General features: G+C 31.4%; 2 protein-coding genes across 2 annotated transcripts in view; both read left to right on the plus strand.

Moving 5' to 3' along the window:
• The window catches only part of LOC143240139 (nicotinamide N-methyltransferase-like), a 425,422-nt gene that overhangs the window by 313,644 nt on the left and 89,546 nt on the right, over positions 1 to 22,232 (plus strand). The gene's annotated exons all lie outside the window — the stretch shown is intronic.
• LOC143240138 (pantetheinase-like) overlaps positions 4,007 to 22,232 on the plus strand; it is a 42,604-nt gene continuing 24,378 nt past the window's right edge. The window contains 4 exon segments of the mRNA XM_076482072.1: positions 4,007 to 4,225; positions 8,714 to 8,797; positions 9,788 to 9,895; positions 21,691 to 21,869. Of these exon segments, the coding sequence (XP_076338187.1) occupies positions 4,070 to 4,225; positions 8,714 to 8,797; positions 9,788 to 9,895; positions 21,691 to 21,869 (527 nt within the window). The 5' untranslated portion in view covers positions 4,007 to 4,069.

Below are 22,232 nucleotides of genomic sequence, written 5' to 3' on the forward strand. Positions count from 1 at the left end.
TGTAAAGTTTTCTGTTGCCATGGTTGAGTTTAGTTTAAGGAGTCTATTGTGGGAGGTTGCAATTCAGATCAACATGCAGTGTCCAAGCCAGTTGCTATTTGAGGACTTTTGACTCGGTGCTAGTAACATTTGCTTCAGCAAGGACACTGATATTTGTGCAACAATCTTTCCATTTGATGTAAAGTATCTTATGAGGGAATCATTGATGGTACTTCTTAAGGCACTTAAACTGTTGTTGATAGATCACCCAGGTTTCACATCCATAAAGAAGTGTGGGGATATTGACTGCTTTGTAAACCTGAATCTTGGTGTCCTTGCAAAGGTCATGATCAGTGAAAACATACTGAAACAGTTTCCCAAAAGAGGCACTTGCACATCAGAGCCTGCATTAAATCTCCATTCTGTTGATATACACTCTCCGAAAGAGATAACTTATGAGTAAAGGAAAGGTTCATCTATCTCCCTAGTCTTCCATTCATTTGTTATTTGCATGAAATTAGAGCAAGTTGGTGGAGCACCTTGGTTTTCTGGATGTTGAGGAAGAGATCCAAGGTTGGGTAGGTCTCTGCAAAGAGATTTAGCATAGTCCAAGTTTCTTCAGAATGTGCAAGGATATCACAGTCATTTGTCTAATCAAGGTCAAAGATGAATGTTTTAGACACTTTCTCTTGAGCAGAGAAGCCCAAGTTGAAAAGCTCTTTGTTAATAAAATACTGTAATCACTATTAATTGTAGGAGAAAGGAAGGCAGTCTTTGATGAAATCAGTGTGACAGTGAGAAAGATGGAGAATACAGGTGTAGCAGTGTCACGACCTTGCTTGATCCCAATTTGAATGGGAAAAAGGTTTAGTTTCTGATCCACTATAGAAAATTTTCATCATTCTTATTATGGGAAAGCCATAATACCTTTATATATTTGTTAGAGCATCCAAATCTGCTCAGCACCTTCCATGATGCTTCTTGATTAACAGAATCAGTTGCCTTAATGAAGTTGTTGAAAACTACATATAGGTCCTAGTGTTGTTCCCAACATTTTTTTTTGCATCTGATGGGCAAGAAATGTTATATCAATGTATTCTCAAAGACTGCTGGTATGGGTATTAAAACATTGATTAAAATAAAGTACAGAACAACATTTCGACCTTCTTAGGCCATATTCAGGTTAACAAAGAAAGTTTGCAATTGACCATTGCTGGTCACATCTTAGGGACAAAAATGTAAACGGATATGGGATATTGAATAATCAGTTTACATAACAAGAATGTTAAAAGTTAATTATTTTAAAAGCAATAGTTGTGAGAAGCTTCGTTATGTACCAGTCATACCTTGTATGTGCAATTCAGTTTTTATACTGGGCTTTTGTAATATTTTTGATGACACCTTACTCAAAGGTTCAAAGTTTTTCATTGTGTGTAATATTGTTGTCACTAGAGTGCAAAATATTTCTAGATTTTTCTGTCTCATGTTATAAAATCATGCAGATACATAGAGGTTGTCAAGAAAGCAAGTGAGGAATAATTAAACAGATCTAGATTAAGTGACTGGCATTTTAACCATGAAGAGCAGCTTATTAAAAAAAAGTTAGTTAAGTTAGAATATGTTAAATTAGAGAAGGGTGAAGTTAGACTGTGTGATTGTTCATAACAAGCACTATTTAAAGTGAGTTTTGCAGTGATATTGATATAACAGAAATGAAGGTAAATAATTACTTGTCAAAGGGTGTTCTAAAGTTTAACCCATTTGTGTGTATTTTGATGAAAAGAAGACAGTTATTTGAAGTTTTGGATACAATTATGGTAACTTGAGGGATAACGTAAGTGAATCATTCATAGACTGTGCAGTGAGAAACTTTATAGACTTTTGACAAGAAAAAGAATTTAGAGATTTAGATACAACTTTGATAACCAATAGTGAAACAAATTTTGGACATATGTTTGACTTGTTTTGAATATATTATTTTAAAACTAAGTGGATTGTGTGCTGTCTATTTATTTTGACACTTATTGCTAACAAGTCACCAGAGAATCGGCCCTATACAAAACATGACAGTACAGCATCTAATAACAGATGAAAATGCATGGTCACAAAGGTCAGTGGTAAAAGCCATTCTCATGATCCAGGCAGTAGCATCTCTTCTATGAAAACAATATAAGTCACATGTATGTATGTTATTCATGATGATGAGAAAGCCACTTGAAGTAAAAATGTATTCTAAAGACGGTTCTGTATGAGTATTAAAACTTTATTAAAATAAAATAGAGAACAATGTTTCGACCTTCTTAGGTCATTATCAGGTTAACAAAAAGAGTTTACAGTTGACTGTTGTTGGATGCATGTCTTAGGGGTGAGAGTGTAAATGGATATAAGATTGTAGGGGATATTGTTGTTAGATGTTAGGTTATTAATTAATGTAGGTATAAAGATGTTCCTTTATGTTGGTTCAATTTTGGTTTGAGTTATTGTGTAAGTAAGGCTTCTTTAATTTTGTGTTTGTTTGTATTTGTTTCCACTTTATGTTGTGCTTATTTGACTTGCAGTGTTCAAAATATTTCAAGGTATTTTTTTGTGTTCTTTGAGTCTAGTTTCCATTTTCCTGCTTGTTTTCCCAGTATACAAGTTGTGACATTGTTGCATTGTATTTTATAAATTATGTTGGTGTTATGTTTTTCTTTCAATATAGTTTTTATATAGTATGGACTTTAGTTTTGTACCTGGTTTTGAATGAAGTTAATTTGTACTGGAATGTTGTGTTTTGCTAGAAGTTTTTTCCAAATATTAGTTAATTTTTTGCTGACATTGTGAATATGTGGTATGCAGCAGTGTAAGGTTTTATAGTTTGTTGTTTCTTGATTTTATTACTGTTTGTTTGTTGTTGACTGTGTTATTAATCTAGGTCTCTGTGTGTGTGTGTGTGTGTGTATTTTGTTTCAGCTGTTTTTGGAGGAAATTTGTTGATGATGATGAAGTGTTTCATTTTGTTGATTTCATTGATAATTTTATTGGATGAGTATAGTTTAATGGCTCTATTTACTTAAGTGAGTTTCTCATTATCATGAAGATGTTACATCAGTTGTCCCACAAAATAATCGTAAGTAACTTTGAGACCCTGAAAGAATATCCTAGGCAAGAGGATGAAGGCAGTTCAGGAGGATTTGGGCAAGGCTTTATCCCTGTGATGGAGAATAGGGCAATACCTCAATAATTCTTTTTAAATAATTTTGAGTATAGACAACGTGGACAGTAGTTTTGAATCTTTTTTGAAGGTCTTTAGTACTGTCTTCAGTTGTAGGCAAGGATAAAAACTTCTGATAATGAGGTTTGAAGAGACTTGACATTGGAAGTCATTTGCACTGCTCTTGGAAGTTTTTAGTGTTTTGGAGCAAGCTGAATGTTCAGAATGGATTTAAGAAGATGATGGTCTGTTAAGCAATCATCAGTCCCTTGCTTAGCTTGAATGATAGGGACATCTGTCTGGTTACAGGACATGTTGGATGAAGTAATGGAGGAGGAACCAGTGTTTACATGGAGGGTGTCTGCATGTAGCTTTGCATTTGTTGCTCTGTTTACATTTGCTGTTCATGATGACAAGACTATGTGTAGCACATTTACACAGTAGAATACTGTTGGATTTTCCTATTCTCAGTTGCTATAGTTTTTTGCAGAAAACTATTCTTGTTAAACTAAGGAGATAGTTTTATGTGCTCAATGAAAATTTGTTTTTAATTAGAATTGTTTTCATATTTTTCTCGCAGGAAATTGTTGGAAATTGCTTAAGTAATTTAAGCTTTGTTTGAAGAATATGTGAAAGTGAGTGAAGAAATTATTAGGGTAATAATGATAGCTTTTTTGTGACAAAAATATTTTATTTTCTCAAGTTTTTTAATTTTGAAAAGTGGTATGGTCGGTAAGAAATTGAACTGTAACTTTTTTAAAACTATAGATCTTGCATCATTTTAATACAATTCTAGTTTAGGCACTGAAATATTTCATGTTATTTTGTAGGTTTAATAGAGCTTCTCTAATTAATGTTGGTCATCTCCAGAGTAGGGAAGATTGTGACTACTTAGCAATGCATGACATTGATCTACTTCCTCTAAACCCTGCCTTAAAATACCCTATCCCAAAGCTGGACCATTCCATATTGCCTCCAGATCTTCATCCTCGTTACCATTATCGAACTTTTGTGGGGGGAATTCTTCTATTAACCAGAGAAGACTTTGAATTAGTAAGTAATTTTGTACTAAAGAATAACGTTTCGTACGTTTGAAGCTGAAAATATGTGAATATTAATTGTTTGCACTATTTATACAGTAATGTTTCTTTTTATTTTCAGTTTTGGGAAAGAACAAATTTTTAAGTAATTTTTGTTTTATATTACAAAATTTAAATGATGTAATGTTTATTATTATTGCAATGAGTTGTTAATGAAGTTATATAAAGACTGAGAAATTTTATTAAGAAAATCCTTGAATGTATATGCTTACAATGTTATATATGATCTAAGAGAGTTTTCCTGTTTTGTTACTGGAAACTAAATGAAATAAATGAATATAACCATGTTCCACGATTTAGGGCCGTTGGTGCGTTCATTGTTAAGCAGTGGTTGAATTCCACTTTTCAACAGGAGTAGTCCAAGTGGTGATAACAGTGGGTGCTGTTGACTTCCTTATTTCTCTCTAGTTTACAAGTTCAAAATTAGGGATGACTAGCAGAGACGGCCCTCGTAGCTTCTTGCAGCTATCTAGAATGAATCGCACTATTGTACAATAATGTATGAAGCATGTAATTTACTTTTATGTTACATTGTACGCGATCACTTGACATGTATTGTTTCATTTATAGGATCTGTGTAGGAGATTTAATATGAAGCACTAATGCTCCTTCACATGTTGTGTGTTTAGAGTAAGAGGGTTTAGTATGTTATATTAAAATAAATTAGGAGCTTTACTTTTTTTTTAACAGTCAGTGTCACTATATCTGGTCATGCTCTGTCTGACCATCATGTATTTTAACAGTATTTCTGCAGTATAGTTTCCATTGCAAAAGATACTTTGTAAGGCTTTCCTGTCCAAAGTACACCAGTCATCTCTGAAGTTTTCCATAATCTCTTAATTGTATGAAGATGACATTTTCATCCATTTCAGCTGTCTAATCACAAAACTCCATAAGTGCTCCATCTGTGATTTAAGGGATAGCATGAATACTCATTCTCTGGCTTCTTGAAAACCTTATCTTGATGAACACTGTTGGTTTTGTTCCTTTACAAAGCTAGTACATCTGTATTATACAAACTATTAAGAGCATTGACCTGACAGTAATTAGAATTCAATTTAGATTCTGTATTCATTCTATTTATTCTTAACTTATCCATGGTGTAATATACAGTTGTGATAATGAATGTTTTTGCAAAAAATATTTTATCTATTGACTGGTAGAAATTGGTATGAGGGTTGTTGGTTATTGAGTTACATTTCATTAAGTGCCACCATGTAGTTGCATTTTATACAGTGTTTTGGGTTTTTTTTTCTTAATATTTCCTGAGTCATATTTTCAATTATGTCTTATTCGAAGGTCGAGTCTTCTGTGATGGTAATTCTAGTCCGAGTCTGAATCCTTAAATATGTAACCTGAGTGTTGCAAATATTCTCGGAGTTCTAGTAGAATAATATTTATAGCTTACATAGAGACCTGATAAATTATAAAAGTTTAGGAACATATTTGTGTAGTGACTGATATATTTTTCATGATCTAAGATGCAGTTTGAAAGCTATATTAATCCTGCTATAGGCAGATCAAAGTGCATGCGTCACAGCATTTTTGAGAGTCGCATTCAACATGTAATTAAGCTACATAGAAACAAAGCTAATGAATCACTTTTCAATAGTAAATTAATTTTAACTTCTTAATTTTATAAGGAAATATTTAAAGCTCTTCATTCTCACCCTAGTTTGAGAATTGTGACATTTACTCTCTTCTTTAATTTATTTACCACCCCTTAGAGAACTATGGAATTTAATGTCAATTACTCATTTTCAAGTTTTAAACTATCAAATAACATATTGTATTAAACTTTTTTCAATATAAACTTTGTTCCCACAGGAAACCCATTGAAAATCTTAATGGCTGTTGCTGGGGTTAGAAAGCCAAACAAAGTAATAGTTATAGGATATTGTTTGCTTTGCTTTTTATGGGATATTATTCTGTATTTTTACGTGCATTATTTAATTAAATAATGAATTACTTAGTATAGTACTATCATTAGTATTAAAAGCCCTGTTTCATCAACAGTAAAAAACACTCAGGAAAGTATTTATATTTTTGTTTTGTTTGTAATTTTTTAATTATATCATTATAAAAGTAATTCAAATTTAAAAATTAGGTTATGTAAGATTAGGTAAGATAAGGAAAATGTTTCATGAGGTACACTTTCAAGTAGTTTGTCAGGAGCTTGTGTGTGACATAGTTCCATAGGGTAATGTGATGTACGTGTATGTGGGTTAGTTTACAACTTGTGTAGTTAGACTTTATTCCAAGGGCAATAAAACAATAAATTTTAAGTATAAACGTATACTGTTACTGGTTTCAAGCTATTTGTGATAAATAAGTATCGGATAATCCCATAAGAAATGTCTGAAAATTTAATACAGAAAGTGTCATTTCTGTATTTGTAGAAGGCTTTAATTACTAAAATATGTAGTAGGACGTGTATAAAAATGTTTAGACAAATAAAATAAACTATCACAACACCACTTTTTCAGATCATTAATCAAATAAACCCTTATGAAGATGGATGTGTCTGAAGAGCATGTTAGGCATATGATGCTTTATGAGTTTAAAAAAGGCAATATGGTGCAGAGTCTCTCAGTGAAAGAAAATGCCAAAGGTTGTTTCAGAAGGTCAGATCAGGTTAAGTAATGCACCACGTTCAGGTCATCCTACTGAGTTTAATGATGTCTTGCTGCTGGCTGCAGTTGCATGCAGAGTAGCTACCACTTTGACTTTATATATTTCTGGGGAACTTTTTAGTAAAATGCTTTATTAAAAATTGATATTTTTTGTCTTTTAAAGCTTTAATAATGTTTACTGAAAGTTTTCAAAATTTCATAGAAATTATAAAAAAAGTTGTTAAGTTATAGTGTGTAAACTTAACCAATAACAAGAGAGCTAATTCCTTTGTGTATTCTAAAATTTGTGAGATTCAACTAAGCTCAGGAAAAAATGAACTCAAGTGCACAGGGAGTACAACAAATCCAAATTATATATATTTGTTTATTGTTACATATATTTCTAATAAAGGTAACTAAGTGAAAAATGTAGAAACTTCTCAACTCAGCCTGACAAAATTACAGAATAAAACATTTTAAATTGCACAAGCCCAAGTATTCTGTGAAACTTGGTATGTATATCATGTGCTGTTTATGTTAGTTTTCCTGGAACCAGAAAAAGAACTCCTAATGAAATGATTTCAGCACCTGTTGGTGCAAAGTATATCAACAAAACTATCAAATGAAAACTGATGTGAAAAGGTTAACAATTGAATTTGTTAAAATAAATAATTTGAACTTTATGGAAGACTGGTGTCAGTGCTGAGTAAGAAAAGGTATAATCCTATTTCATGTTTTTTGAATTTTATTTTATGTTGTTAATATCACTAAAGTTAGTGTTAGGGTGGAGAAAATAAGAAATAAATTATGAAGGTTTATAGAAGAAACACTTGGTGTTTACTTTGGAGGTTCTAGAGAGTATACAAAGGATGTAAAATATGAGATGAAAAGATGTAGTTTATTTTTAGTGAAGACATAAATATGTATAGTTTTACAGTTTCAAGATTGGTTTAATTTACCGACATCTCACTGAATGTGTTAAATACTAAATGAAGAATTAAAGTGTTTTTTGTCAGTGTTTGAATGACTTTATTAATTTGGTATTTGCTCAGAGGCGTGTAAAGATGAGAAGGATATAGTTCACATGGTACATGGTTGACTTGATATTTTTCACAGTTATAGTCTGTTCACTTTCTGTTTATAGAGTCTTACTAATTAAAATAATGTCATCTGCTTTGTGTTGGATGGTATTTTGCAAAACCATTTAAATTGTTCTTAATCTCTTACTATTTAACTTCAGTCACATGAAGATGAAGAGTAACATAGTTATCCAAGAAATTTATCTATTTTGTATATATTGATAGAAAACCTTGAATTTGTAATCTTGACCACAGAACACCTTTCACACTTGCATATCAAACTTCTAAAATTTAAACAAAAGGTGTTAAAACTCTAATTATGTATTGTGAATTTAATACATACATCACTTGTTCATCTTGTTGTTTTGGGTCATGTTGTTTAACAAGAGCCTAAGAGTTGCAGGAAGTTGTTTTTTCATCAGTCTTGGTATCTTATTCTAAAAGCAGTGTTGAGACTTAGGCTCTAACTTTGTCTTACATCAACAGGGTTACTTTACTGAATTAGTAGCATAACCTAATTATTCTTAAATATAATAAACTCCAGAGGAAAAAGGATAAAACCTTCTAATCAACATTAAAAAAGTGTTGAATTTCTTTAAAGAATATATCTTAATATTTTTTCAAAAGATCGTATTACAATAAACTTACTCATCTCAGTTTATTTGTGTAAGAATTGAATTTTACAAATGAAAGGTTCTAGACTAGTCTGTCTTATATAACTGAACTTATATATGATATTTTATCTTTCAGGTTAATGGTTTATCTAATAAATACTGGGGCTGGGGACTAGAAGATGATGAGTTTTACGCTAGAATGAAGAAAGCTGAGTTCAATGTAAGAAACCATTGTTTATCACAACTTTTTATTAATTGTTGACAGTGGAATATTTGTGAGTTTTACGCTAGAATGAAGAAAGCCGAGTTCAATGTAAGAAACCATTGTTTCTCACAACTTTTTATTAATTGTCGACAGTGGAATATTTGTGAGTTTTACGCTAGAATGAAGAAAGCCGAGTTCAATGTAAGAAACCATTGTTTCTCACAACTTTTTATTAATTGTCGACAGTGGAATATTTGTGAGTTTTACGCTAGAATGAAGAAAGCTAAGTTCAATGTAAGAAACCATTGTTTCTCACAACTTTTTATTAATTGTCGACAGTGGAATATTTGCACTACTTAGACATATAATAACAATTTCCAATTTTAACTAGTGGAAAGAGTAAGTTTTTTTTGGTTTTTTCCCCATGTTTATGATGTTTTTGATTTATTTCCTTTGGCATGCAAGAAAACTAACATTATTTGATTATTCTGTGTGTGACCAAGATCAACAAAACATAAAAGAACAAAGTTAGGGAATTTCAATTTGTTTAAACTGCTGAAGATTAACATGAATATATCAAAGTTCTGGATACGGACACACACACACACGCGAGTGTGTATATATAAATGTTTTGCACTAAACAAGAGAAACACAAACTTTATTTTGGTGAAAGCCATTAAGTTTTATGTAAACTGGAGAATGTTCTCAGTTATACATGTACAAAATATATTTCAAAATGTTTATATTAATGTAAATATTGTGGCAACTGGATAATAATAGTTTTCTATTTCTGAACAATTATATTTACACATGTTAACTGGGTTGAATTATTTTAAATGATGAAATAAATATTTTGTTGCTAATATTTTTGTCAAGCAATAACATTTAAGTTTTAAGTGCTACATTTTTTTTATTATTCATCTGTATTATTCTCTTTACATTAATATTGGGAGAAGGATTTATAGAAAGTTTGCTTTACTTCTTTTGTTTCTGTTTGTTTTACAGATTAGTAGACCAAGAGATATTAAAACAGGACAGAAGAATACATTTAAACACATTCATGACAAAAACAAGAGGAAACGTGATACAGCAAGGCTGTACAATCAGAGGGAGGTAAAAGTTTTTCAGTATCTCAAAACAAGATTTTTAGAAATTTTCTAACCTAAGAAATTGTAGAAATATGAAAGTAAATTGTCTAATTTTGTAAGCTAAAACTAAATACTATTTGGTGAGTTTATACTAAGTTTCATATATTCTGATTGAGCATATTCACTATGAATAGGTCTGTGAAGAAAACCAAGAAATATGATTGATACCTCTTTTAGTTCAGAAATGATTAAATGTCAAGCTTTAGATTTGGAAGCTTAACTACTCTGAGCTCTTCATTTGTTTAAAATGTATGAGTTGATTGGTATAGATACAAGTTTGATCCATTGATGTGGCACAAAGTAACACATTTGTGGCTAAATTTCATAATCCCTGTAGTGATAAGGTCATATAAAATGCAATATTGTTTGTACATTAAAAATTAATTTAAAAAGTATAATTATTATCTATTTTGAATCAATGTTTGGTGGTAAGTCTGATGGCTCATATTGCTAAAAACAGGGTTTCTATATTTGAGGTGAACACAGCAGAGATAGCCCATTGTGCATATTCGTGCTTAATAACAAATGAGCTAACAAACCAGAAAATTGGGTGAAACTTATCTGCAAGTCTTGTTAATATGAATGCTTTTGAAATAAATTGCTGGTTTTATCAGCAACTAACTAGAGTAGTTGTGGGAACTAAGATTGTCCTTCATTTGCTAGTTTTTCAATGAAAATGGTATAGAATAAACATAAGAATGTTTACTGATATTTTAGATGTAGTAACTTACAATAAAGAAATTCTTGAACAGTTTATTTTTATGTTCAGACTTCTTGTTCAGCTCTCAGATATAATTCTGATCAATACACTTTATTTCTGACATGATTAGTTACCTTTTCTCACAGTTTTGATTTGACTGCTCTCTCTCTGTGTAATTTATTTGCTTACCCCTAGCTTTGAAACTCCCACATAACTCCATGTGTATACCACATGGTTCAGCTGCTTTTTAGCAAACAACAATCTTCCACCAACAGGAGTGCAACACCACCCTCTGTACAGTTGAACCTAATCTTCTTTTCTTAATTTAGAATGGATCTTTTCATTTAACTTGCATTTCATCCCTCCAGATGTAAACCATCCCTCTTATATAATGCCACCTGGATGTTGGTCCCTTGGCAACAGGGTTTGGTTAAAGCTGGATCATTCAACATAAGTGTGCATCGTGTGGGCTGGAAACTTTGGGCTGCATGTTTCATTCCCAGTTCTCTTTGGTAATGAACTGGAATGGACCCTTAAGCTTTCGTTTTTGCCTTCCTGTCTTTATAGGGATGTACATTTATGGTGTTTATTACTGTTGGTTGTGCAGGATTTACAGACATGATGGTTTAGGTTCTTATAATGGAGGCTTCTCTTCCTTTTTGATTCCTGAGCCAGAGATAAATAGTTGACTCTCCTGCTGCCATAGGCCATCTATGTAACTCCTGGTGCCACTGCTCTGGACTTTGAGTTGACTTCCAGCTCATGGTTTGACTTCCCCTAGCCACTCTGTATATGTTCCTTTTATATCAGATTTGGAATTGATCTCTTGTTCCACCTGGGTGTACCTGGTTTAGGTGTTATGCTGTTGCTCATCAATGTGTTTCCTCTCCATGGATGCATTTCAAATGCTTTTGAAGGATGCTGATCTAGATACTTTTCCACCAGTCTCTCTACCCAATCAGTGTGTGGTTCTAGCTGTAACTGTGAGTGGAGATAAATAATTATATTGGAAGTTAATATTTTCTTGTATTGAAAATATATATACAACAAGTAATTACCTCCTTTCACTACCCACTCACTCTGCATACATAAAATGATAGTTGTTGGTACAAGTAATCTCAATGATAATTTTAATGTAGCTTAATAAGTTTAAGTACATGACCAGTAAAAAAGACAAACCCTACAATGATATAATTTGTTATATGTATTGGTGTAATGTTGTTCTTTAGTTGGTGAGTTTTTCATGCCTAATCTCAACGTGAAGATTAGGTTTAATTGCATACGAATTATCATCCATTCAACAGACATATTATTAGAATTATAGAAAATACCATTACCTTCAAATGCATGATACATTTTTACTAACATATTAAAACGTGACAGGAATTATAAGACTATTTGATAAGCATAACTGACATGGCTGTAACCTAGTAGTAAACCATATCAACACAGCATGTGTCACATGTGTAAGTATCTTGATGACACAACATCTTTATTCACAGAAAATTACGTTTATCATGCTTGTGGTCACTTCATTTGTATATTGCAATGCATCATCTGCTGTATTGAATTAAATGTGGGACTTTACACATCATAGAAACATCAAGGCAAGTAAAAGATGAGTTTCTTGATCACATCTTGTTTGTGATGGTAAAAAAACCACACTTTCCCAAACATTTCAGCTCTCATATCTGCTATAGTGCTGAATACATGACAGTCTTAGTTTTAACTCATGCAAAATTTTGGAACACATTCTATCTTCAATTTAAGTACTTAATATTCTCATAGTCTGAACAATATTTTTTCAAATGAGTGATCACTTTACACCTCAGTTCACAGCGTTATATATATAAGTTGTATTGCTCTTTCTAACTGCTAATGGGTTGTCTGCATGAAAACACTTTTTCAGTTATACAATGAGCTTTTGTTCTAATATTAAACTTGAGGAAGAATAGTTCCTTGAAACTATATTGTCAAATGAAATATTCCTGGATGTGTGTAGTGAGTGTAGTCTACTATTTTACAAGTACATTCGTGATGTTAGAAGCACATTGTAGTGTCAGTTCAAAAAATCAGTTTAATACAAAAACACAGTACCATAAAACCAAAGTGCTTTTAAAAGGTATTGTTCTGAAAACAAATAAGAGTGATTAAGAGAAACTACAATGAATGTTAGTAAAGGTAAAATAAAAGTGAGGAATAAAGAATGACCTTAAAAAGAAGTGTTAAACAGATGTAATTACAAATATGACATAGACTTTTGTTTTCTTTGAGCTTGAGATGTCATCTTTAAGAAACTTAGATTTGACTTAACTGAGATTATCTCTGAATGGATAAAATTACCACTTCAATGTCTCAAGAAAAAGTTCCCTTGTAAGAAATAGGTAACCTTAGGCATGTATGGGATGCCTATTCTACAATAGCTATGTAATATAAATGTACAGTAAAGGGAAATGGGAAATTTAACCACAGAAGTATTCTGTGTTCTGACAGTTCAGTGGGGGTGGTCTTAGTAGTAGTGTGTGTGTATTTGTGTTTTTTATATTATTTGTGTGGGTGAATTCTTATTCTCAGTTAATACAACAAACAAGTTCAGATAAAAATTAATTTATTTAACCTGATGTTTCAGTTTACACCTTTTTCAAGGGTAAATGAACATCACAGGTTTCAAATTTTTCAAATTAATTTTAAGTAAGAGTAACCAAAATATAATAGAACTGCAACAATGTGAAGGAACAATACCTACGAGGTGTGCTAAAAGTATTGTTGGATGGGTTAAATTGATGATTATAATGGTAAAAGTTAAAAATTAAATAAATAGAAAAAAATAATTACAGGGTCCAGGAAGGATGTCTAGATTGAAACAAAGGAGATTCCTTAAATTTTATGTCAAGAAAATTGTCATAAGTCAAAAACTTCCATTCAGTGCTTTTATGGTGATATTCAGCAGTGGCTTTTTTGTTGTTGTTAAGGTCATGTAATAAGTGGCCTAAGGATTTTTCTACAGTAGGTGCCTGTGATTTGTTGGGGATAAATTTGACAATAAATAGACAATACACAACCAACTTATTTTGAATATATGTTCAAAATTTTTTTACATTATGTATATCAGAGTTGTAAGTTGTAAACACTAAATAGTTTTCTTTTTCTTGTCAAAATTCCACTTATTCTAATTCAATCACTTTATATTTTAATTGATAAGACAAACGTTTCTCTCTACTCTTATCACAATAGTATCTGTGAATAATTCACTTAAGCTACCCCAAGGGTTACCACAAGTTCTATCCTGATCTTGCACTGTACTTACATGAATATCTTATTAAATAAGGCTTTAAAAAATAAAGAAGATTCGATTTGTGTGGCATCAGCAATATCAGGTAAATCTTACAACAATGATTTGCAAATGCAGTGCACGAGTCTTACTGAGTTACGTAACTAAATTTGTCATAGCTGTTACATTCAAAATAATTACTTTTAATTCTATTTTTCTAAAAGGCTAAACATTCAGTAAATATTAACTCACAAAATAAATAAATAAATAATACATACACTAAACAGATTTGTATTTTCATCAATTGTCAGTATTACTTTAAAAACTAATAATGAATTTGTATTCACTTTAGCAGCAAATTAAAGGTGATTTTAAATTCACTCCATTGAGTTTAGTTTTGTATTTGCCAGTGTAAGTAAGTAAAGGGTTAGGGCAGGTTTTAGAATTTTAAGTCCTTCGTCATGTGAAATATTAATGAATAGGGAAAAGATGTTAATTATATACAGAAGGCTATTAAGTGGTAAATGCCATTTGAATCTGATTCCATATTTGAGGTTAAGAAAGTTTGTTGCCCTTTAGCAAGATCTAGCTGTATTCTAGTCAAATATGTTTGCCACTAATGCTTCAATGTTGAATAGGCATTTTTCAGAAGAGATTCCAACTAATTAAGAAGCCTGGAACTGTTACTGCTTGAAATTTTTTTATTATTACTCATATGAATATTTATATTTTATGTTTGAAGATTACAAAAAGATTAAGCTTTTACAAAAACTTAGGTTGGAATATTAGACATAAAAAATTGTGCAGTGACTTTGTTCATAAATAATTTTTTTATAATATTGATTTTTTTGTCAGTTTATATACTGCTGGCTAAAATCTTAAGGCCAATGAACATAAAGAAAAAATATGCATTTTGTATTGTTAGATTCAACCAGTTATTTGAGTAGAGCTTCGACAGATGAAAATAAGACAAGGGAAAATAAAATAAAAAAAACATTTTTAGCATTTTATATTTAAAATGTGAACACTGTGAAATTAGCCTAAATACTATCTGGTCAAAAGTTTAAGACCATACTGAAACAAAGTGTTAATCGGTAAACATGTAACGAAATTTAGTCATTTGTGTTTAAGCATTAGAGTTGTCAACATCTCCCACTGACATCTCCTGTGTTACATTGGGTAAAAACATGGCAAAAGCTAAAAAGTTGACAGAGTTTGGACATGGCAGAATTGTCAAGCTGCAAAAGCAAGGTCTCTCAACATGCCATTGCTGGTGAGATTGGGCATAGTAAAACTGCTGTTGCAAATTTCTTACAAGACCCTGAGGGGTACAGAACGAGAATTTCAAGTGGTCAGCCCAAGAAAATTTCTCTGGTGTTGAGCAGGATGATTCAACGGGTTTTCCGGCAAGACACTAGTTGATCGTTGAACCACACTAAGGGCCTTACAAATGCAGAATGCAGCTCAAGAACAATAAGACAGCATCTACGAGAGAAAGGCTTTAAAAACCTTGAACGTCTTCAAAGGCTACGCCTCCTTCCACACCACGAAACAGCTCGGTTAAACCTTGCTGAGAAGCACTAAACATGGGATATAGAAAATTAGACGAAGGTTTCGTTCTCTGATGAGAAAAACATTTAACCTGGATGGTCCAGATGGCTTCCAATGTTACTGGCATGATAAGGATATCCCACTGGAGACATTTTCTACACGACACAGTGTTGGAGGTTCCATCATGATCTGGGATGCTTTCTCCTTTCATGGAACAATGGAGCTTCAGGTTACGCAGGAGCATCAAACAGCAGCTGGTAACATTGACATGTTGGAGAGAGCATCCTTATTGACTGAAGGCCCATGCTTGTGTGGAAATGACTGAGTCTTTCAGTAGGACAACTCTGCAATCTACAGTACCTGCAGGACAAAGGACTTTATCATGGTGAATAATATGATCCTTTTGGACCATCCAGCATGTTCACCCGAACTGAATCCCATTGAAAATGTTTGGTGGTGGATGGCAAGGGAAGTCTATAGAAATGGACGTTAATTCCAAATAGTGCATGATCTTCGTCAAGCCATCTTCACCACTTGGAATAACATTCCAGCCAGCCTTCTGCAATCTCTTATATCGACCATGCCAAAGTGATTGTTTGCAGTTATTTGCAATGACATCTGTGCAACTCACTACTGAGACCTTTTATTGGGCATTTCCTACCCTGTTTAGGACTTCTTTTTGGTATGGTCTTAAACTTTTGACCAGCTAGTATTTAGGTTAATTTCATAGTGTTCACATTTTCCCTATTAAATGCTAAAATAGTTTTTTTTTTTTTCCTTATTGTCATCTTCAAAGCTCTACTCGAATAAATGATCGAGTCTAACAACGCAAAATGCATATATTATCTTTATGTTCATTGGCCTTAAGATTATGACCGGCAGTGTATATATGTAGGTATGCCTCTAATAATTAAGGTCTCAGATTATTAATGATTTATGTCCATATAATTTCAAATAATTTACCAATTCGATTAACCTTCTCAAACATTCGGTTATGATAATTGGTATATGATGAAAAGTCTTTATCTCATAACTGACTCAACAAACAAATCAAACTACTTTAAACAGAAGGTCAGACTTTACCATTTTAATAATAAAAACCCCTTTGAAACCATACCTACTGAGCTCTAAGAGAAATATTGAGATATATGGGCTCTTTTCAAAGCATACTGACAATTCCATTTCATTCATCCAGAATTAATAATTATACAATTATAGCATAAAAAATAGGCCAGCAGTGTATATTGTGTTTATGGGTATAAAAACATGCCAGAATAAAATGACAAAGATGAGTTAGTGAATGTAGAAACTTTAGATTTATTTGGTGGTTTATAAAGTGGATTGTTTTGATAAATAACAAAAATAAAGTTTTTTCTTATTTTATCATCTTTTACAGTTTTTATGTTGTGTAAGCCAGTGATCAGAAGGTTTATAAGTGAATAAAAGTCCGTATTAAACTTGTTATTCAAACACTTTCACGTTACAATAAAGAAAAGAATTGAAGATTTTGGTTATAATTTCAAAGATAAATTGAAACAATATAGCAGATGTAGTTTACAGTTTTTCTCGAGAGAATGCTGTTGTGTATAATGTTTTTTGTACATGCCAGTAAGATGATTAAGGAGTCATTTTAATGTATTTGATTATATGTTATAATTCTATATGAGACTGTTTTTATTGACCCAATTTACCCAAGATTCTTCTATAAAAAAACAACGGACTTTTTCCTATGTGTTTTATTTTTATCACCGTTGTAGATATTTGTTCATTGATTTTGCCAGTCCACCTTTATGTAGTTTGTTGTTCATCTTTCCATAGTATTATTAGGATAAAAAAAAATTAAGTTTGATTGAAAAAAACTATTAAATGTTTTTTTTAGGTTCAAGGCTAATTAAAAAAAAGGGGGTTCAAATACATCTTTTCGTACCAGATGAGTGTTCTGTGTAGAGAGTTTTCCATTTTATTTCTGGAATAAATACTTCCATAGAGTAATAGCTATTTTCCTCTGGAACTTGAGCATAATTTGCCTGAGAAACTTGCATGCTACCAGTCTTGTGAAACCTCCCAGCTAAATTCAGGTGTGTCCATATGAATTTGTATTACTGCTACATAATGATGCATGATGCATCAAAGCCCTCCACCAGTGTGAGTGCAACACACCTCTTTACAAAAATATCTCTCTATATTCTCATGTGAGAATCTTCATTTTTCCCCTTGGCACAGTTCTGTAAAGAGTAATTTGTGTTTACTGAGGTTTTTGATATTGACTATTAAACTTAAATGTGATTTCATTTGACATACTCTGTGAACTGTATCTCTACCAACCTACTGATGTGGGTGAAAAGGTTTCTCATATAGAATGATTTACTGCCATTTCTGCTAAATTCTTTATCTGTGGAAGACATGACACCCATCTTTCATTGTGTGGTGGTTTCTTTATGGAGCCAGGACTGTCTGCTATCATCCATTCATCTTCTCTTCCATTTTTTGGGCCTGACATTGAAGAGTGCTTTTCTACCCTATTTCCTGTAATACCTATTTCCTGTAATACCTATTTTCCTAATGATTGTTGTTTTACATTTCCTACTTATCTTGTGAAACCTTCTACTTGTGGTTTCCTTTACCAGGTAGCTTCATATTCAGTATTTTCTTCAGGTTTTACTTTGGTTCTACTGTTTGTTTTGTCTTCCCTCTTTTAATGGGTAACACATAGAAGACAAATTACTGTTTAGATATAATTACTTACTCCTTAATCTATAACTCATATGATTTAATGTGCAAACATTATTTATTACACCTTCTTGTAATATAATGTTTAGTTATGGCTACTTCCTTCTCTACATATACAACATAGTATAATCCTGTTTATTTATTACACCTTCTTGTAATATAATGTTTAGTTATGGCTACTTCCTTCTCTACATATACAACATAGTATAATCCTGTTTATTTATTACACCTTCTTGTAATATAATGTTTAGTTATGGCTACTTCCTTCTCTACATATACAACATAGTATAATCCTGTTTATTTATTACACCTTCTTGTAATATAATGTTTAGTTATGGCTACTTCCTTCTCTACATATACAACATAGTATAATCCTGTTTATTTATTACACCTTCTTGTAATATAATGTTTAGTTATGGCTACTTCCTTCTCTACATATACAACATAGTATAATCCTGTTTATTTATTACACCTTCTTGTAATATAATGTTTAGTTATGGCTACTTCCTTCTCTACATATACAACATAGTATAATCCTGTTTATTTATTACACCTTCTTGTAATATAATGTTTAGTTATGGCTACTTCCTTCTCTACATATACAACATAGTATAATCCTGTTTATTTATTACACCTTCTTGTAATATAATGTTTAGTTATGGCTACTTCCTTCTCTACATATACAACATAGTATAATCCTGTTTATTTATTACACCTTCTTGTAATATAATGTTTAGTTATGGCTACTTCCTTCTCTACATATACAACATAGTATAATCCTGTTTATTTATTACACCTTCTTGTAATATAATGTTTAGTTATGGCTACTTCCTTCTCTACATATACAACATAGTATATCCTGTTTATTTATTACACCTTCTTGTAATATAATGTTTAGTTATGGCTACTTCCTTCTCTACATATACAACATAGTATAATCCTGTTTATTTATTACACCTTCTTGTAATATAATGTTTAGTTATGGCTACTTCCTTCTCTACATATACAACATAGTATAATCCTGTTTATTTATTACACCTTCTTGTAATATAATGTTTAGTTATGGCTACTTCCTTCTCTACATATACAACATAGTATAATCCTGTTTATTTATTACACCTTCTTGTAATATAATGTTTAGTTATGGCTACTTCCTTCTCTACATATACAACATAGTATAATCCTGTTTATTTATTACACCTTCTTGTAATATAATGTTTAGTTATGGCTACTTCCTTCTGTACATATACAACATAGTATAATCCTGTTTATTTATTACACCTTCTTGTAATATAATGTTTAGTTATGGCTACTTCCTTCTGTACATATACAACATAGTATAATCCTGTTTATTTATTACACCTTCTTGTAATATAATGTTTAGTTATGGCTACTTCCTTCTCTACATATACAACATAGTATAATCCTGTTTATTTATTACACCTTCTTGTAATATAATGTTTAGTTATGGCTACTTCCTTCTCTACATATACAACATAGTATAATCCTGTTTATTTATTACACCTTCTTGTAATATAATGTTTAGTTATGGCTACTTCCTTCTCTACATATACAACATAGTATAATCCTGTTTATTTATTACACCTTCTTGTAATATAATGTTTAGTTATGGCTACTTCCTTCTCTACATATACAACATAGTATAATCCTGTTTATTTATTACACCTTCTTGTAATATAATGTTTAGTTATGGCTACTTCCTTCTCTACATATACGACATAGTATAATCCTGTTTATTTATTACACCTTCTTGTAATATAATGTTTAGTTATGGCTACTTCCTTCTCTACATATACGACATAGTATAATCCTGTTTATTTATTACACCTTCTTGTAATATAATGTTTAGTTATGGCTACTTCCTTCTCTACATATACAACATAGTATATCCTATTGCTCATTATTCCTTCACATCTACACATAGAAATTAATTTTTTGTCTTACTTACTCTACCATGTAAGCAAAGATGTTAATGTTTCTGGCTTATAAATAAAAACCTAAAAATTACTTTAAAGAGTCTTCTCATTTGTAATCAAAGCTATTATTAATGTGACAAATCAACACAACTGAAAAGATATAAAATAACATTTTTCAAGATAAAATGTGGTTAGTTGTTGGTTAATGACACGCTGTTATTTTATGACCATTACTGTTAAAATTTAAGAATAGTTGAAACTCCTCTCAGTGATTTATAGTGAGTGAATTAGTGTGTGTGTGTCTGTAGTTCACCGTATCTCCAGACTACTGTATGTGAAGCAGAATATTTTTATTTTGGAGCAGCACTGCGTGTAACTGTTGGGAGTGACTAGGGCCCACTTTTATTAACTTTAGTTTTTTTCATACTGAAATTTACAAAAGTATATGAAGAATAATGCACTGAGATTACATTTTTTGAGATATTACAGTTTTACTCTATAAAATATCAATTGTGAAATAACACTGAAAGTGAATTTCCTCTAATCATAACTACTGGTTTAAGACGTACTCTTGCTTTGTCATGCATAATAAATATTTTATATAGTTTATTGAAACTATTCAATTCAAAATAATATGAAATTTAGAATAAATAAGAAAACATTAGTTTGCCAACTAACTTATGTAAGGACTTGATGACAAATATCTAATTAGTGAATTTAAGATGAATGTTAACATGCACCATGGAAGAACTTGTTTATCTTGTTAAGTGGTAAATTTTTATCATGTATTTAATCTATCATGAAATATTGAATACATAAGAGCAGCTATTGCAATCTCAATTGGCTTAAACAGTTTAGAGTTGAAGACCTTGATCTGTGGTCCTGGAAATCAACACAGCACTAATATTACAACACTTTCAACATCAAATATTTGCCACAATGTTTTCTCTTAATGTAAGCTCTCTACCAAAACAGTAGTTATTAATTTGTTAAGGAGTTAATAATATACATTTATAAGCAAAATATTCTAATCCTATACTGCTCAGTTTTCCCTTTATAGCTATATGAAGCCGTTAAAATTGTTTATATTGGTCTAAAGTTTTATGTCCTTTGGTACTGAAGACTCTGTTACAGCTAATATAATATAGCTTTGTGAACCTGTTATAAGGTTGAAAGAAGTGACCAAAGACACAAATTCATAATGAAATTGCAAAATAAAAAAATCTAATGTAAAAATTTGTGATTCTTTATATTTTCTTGTACGAGAACAAAAATAAAAGTTGCTTATAAATTGTTCTTTAAACAATGAATTTCTCATAACGTTATAAAAAAAACAACAACTTGTTTCTGTACAGATAGCCAAGCTGCTTTGTGCCATAAAAAAACAAACACCAAACTTGTTTCTAGATGTGTACATCTTAGGTTGACTACTTTCTATTTTACTAATGTAAGCATTGAATTCTATTTTTGTAAGACTGTGTGTCTTGTTTAGTAGTTTCATTTTCCCTCTTAATTGATCTAATTAAAATATTTCGTTTATCATGTACATTCTTTCCATTTCTATTTTATAGGCCACCAGATGGCGAGATCATCAAACTGGTCTCAACACTGTTCAATACAGAGTTGTCAGCAAACATAACCTGATGATAGACGAAGCTTCAGTGACTGTTATCAACGTTGAGTTAGTTTGCAACTACACTGTTACACCTTGGTGTGATCACAAACCTGTAAAGTCCTCTAAGCATAGGAGGTAGCTTAAGCTATCAGTTAAGTTTTAGTCATTCATTCTAGTTATTATTCAAGTCAAATTAGTATCGTTTTCCACATGTGAAACAAACAAATACTGTATATGCTCAGGAAGTATAGTGCAATCTCAGGATTTGGAAGTGAATGTAAAAGAGTTAAGCCTTAAGTTCTAAAATTAAAGTACAAGAGGTAAACATTTGAAAACTGTTTTACACCAGACTAGAAACACTTTATCAGTATGAATTGATAAATACATGATGTATCATAAATGCACTTTTCCAAATCATTTTATTTACATTTGTTAGATATGGACATTATTAAATTTGACTTTGTTTGCATAATATGTTTTCAAGTACTCCCAACAAAT

The sequence above is a fragment of the Tachypleus tridentatus genome, chromosome 13 (assembly GCF_004210375.1).
Source record: "Tachypleus tridentatus isolate NWPU-2018 chromosome 13, ASM421037v1, whole genome shotgun sequence".
NCBI classification, from domain to species: Eukaryota; Metazoa; Arthropoda; class Merostomata; order Xiphosura; family Limulidae; genus Tachypleus; species Tachypleus tridentatus.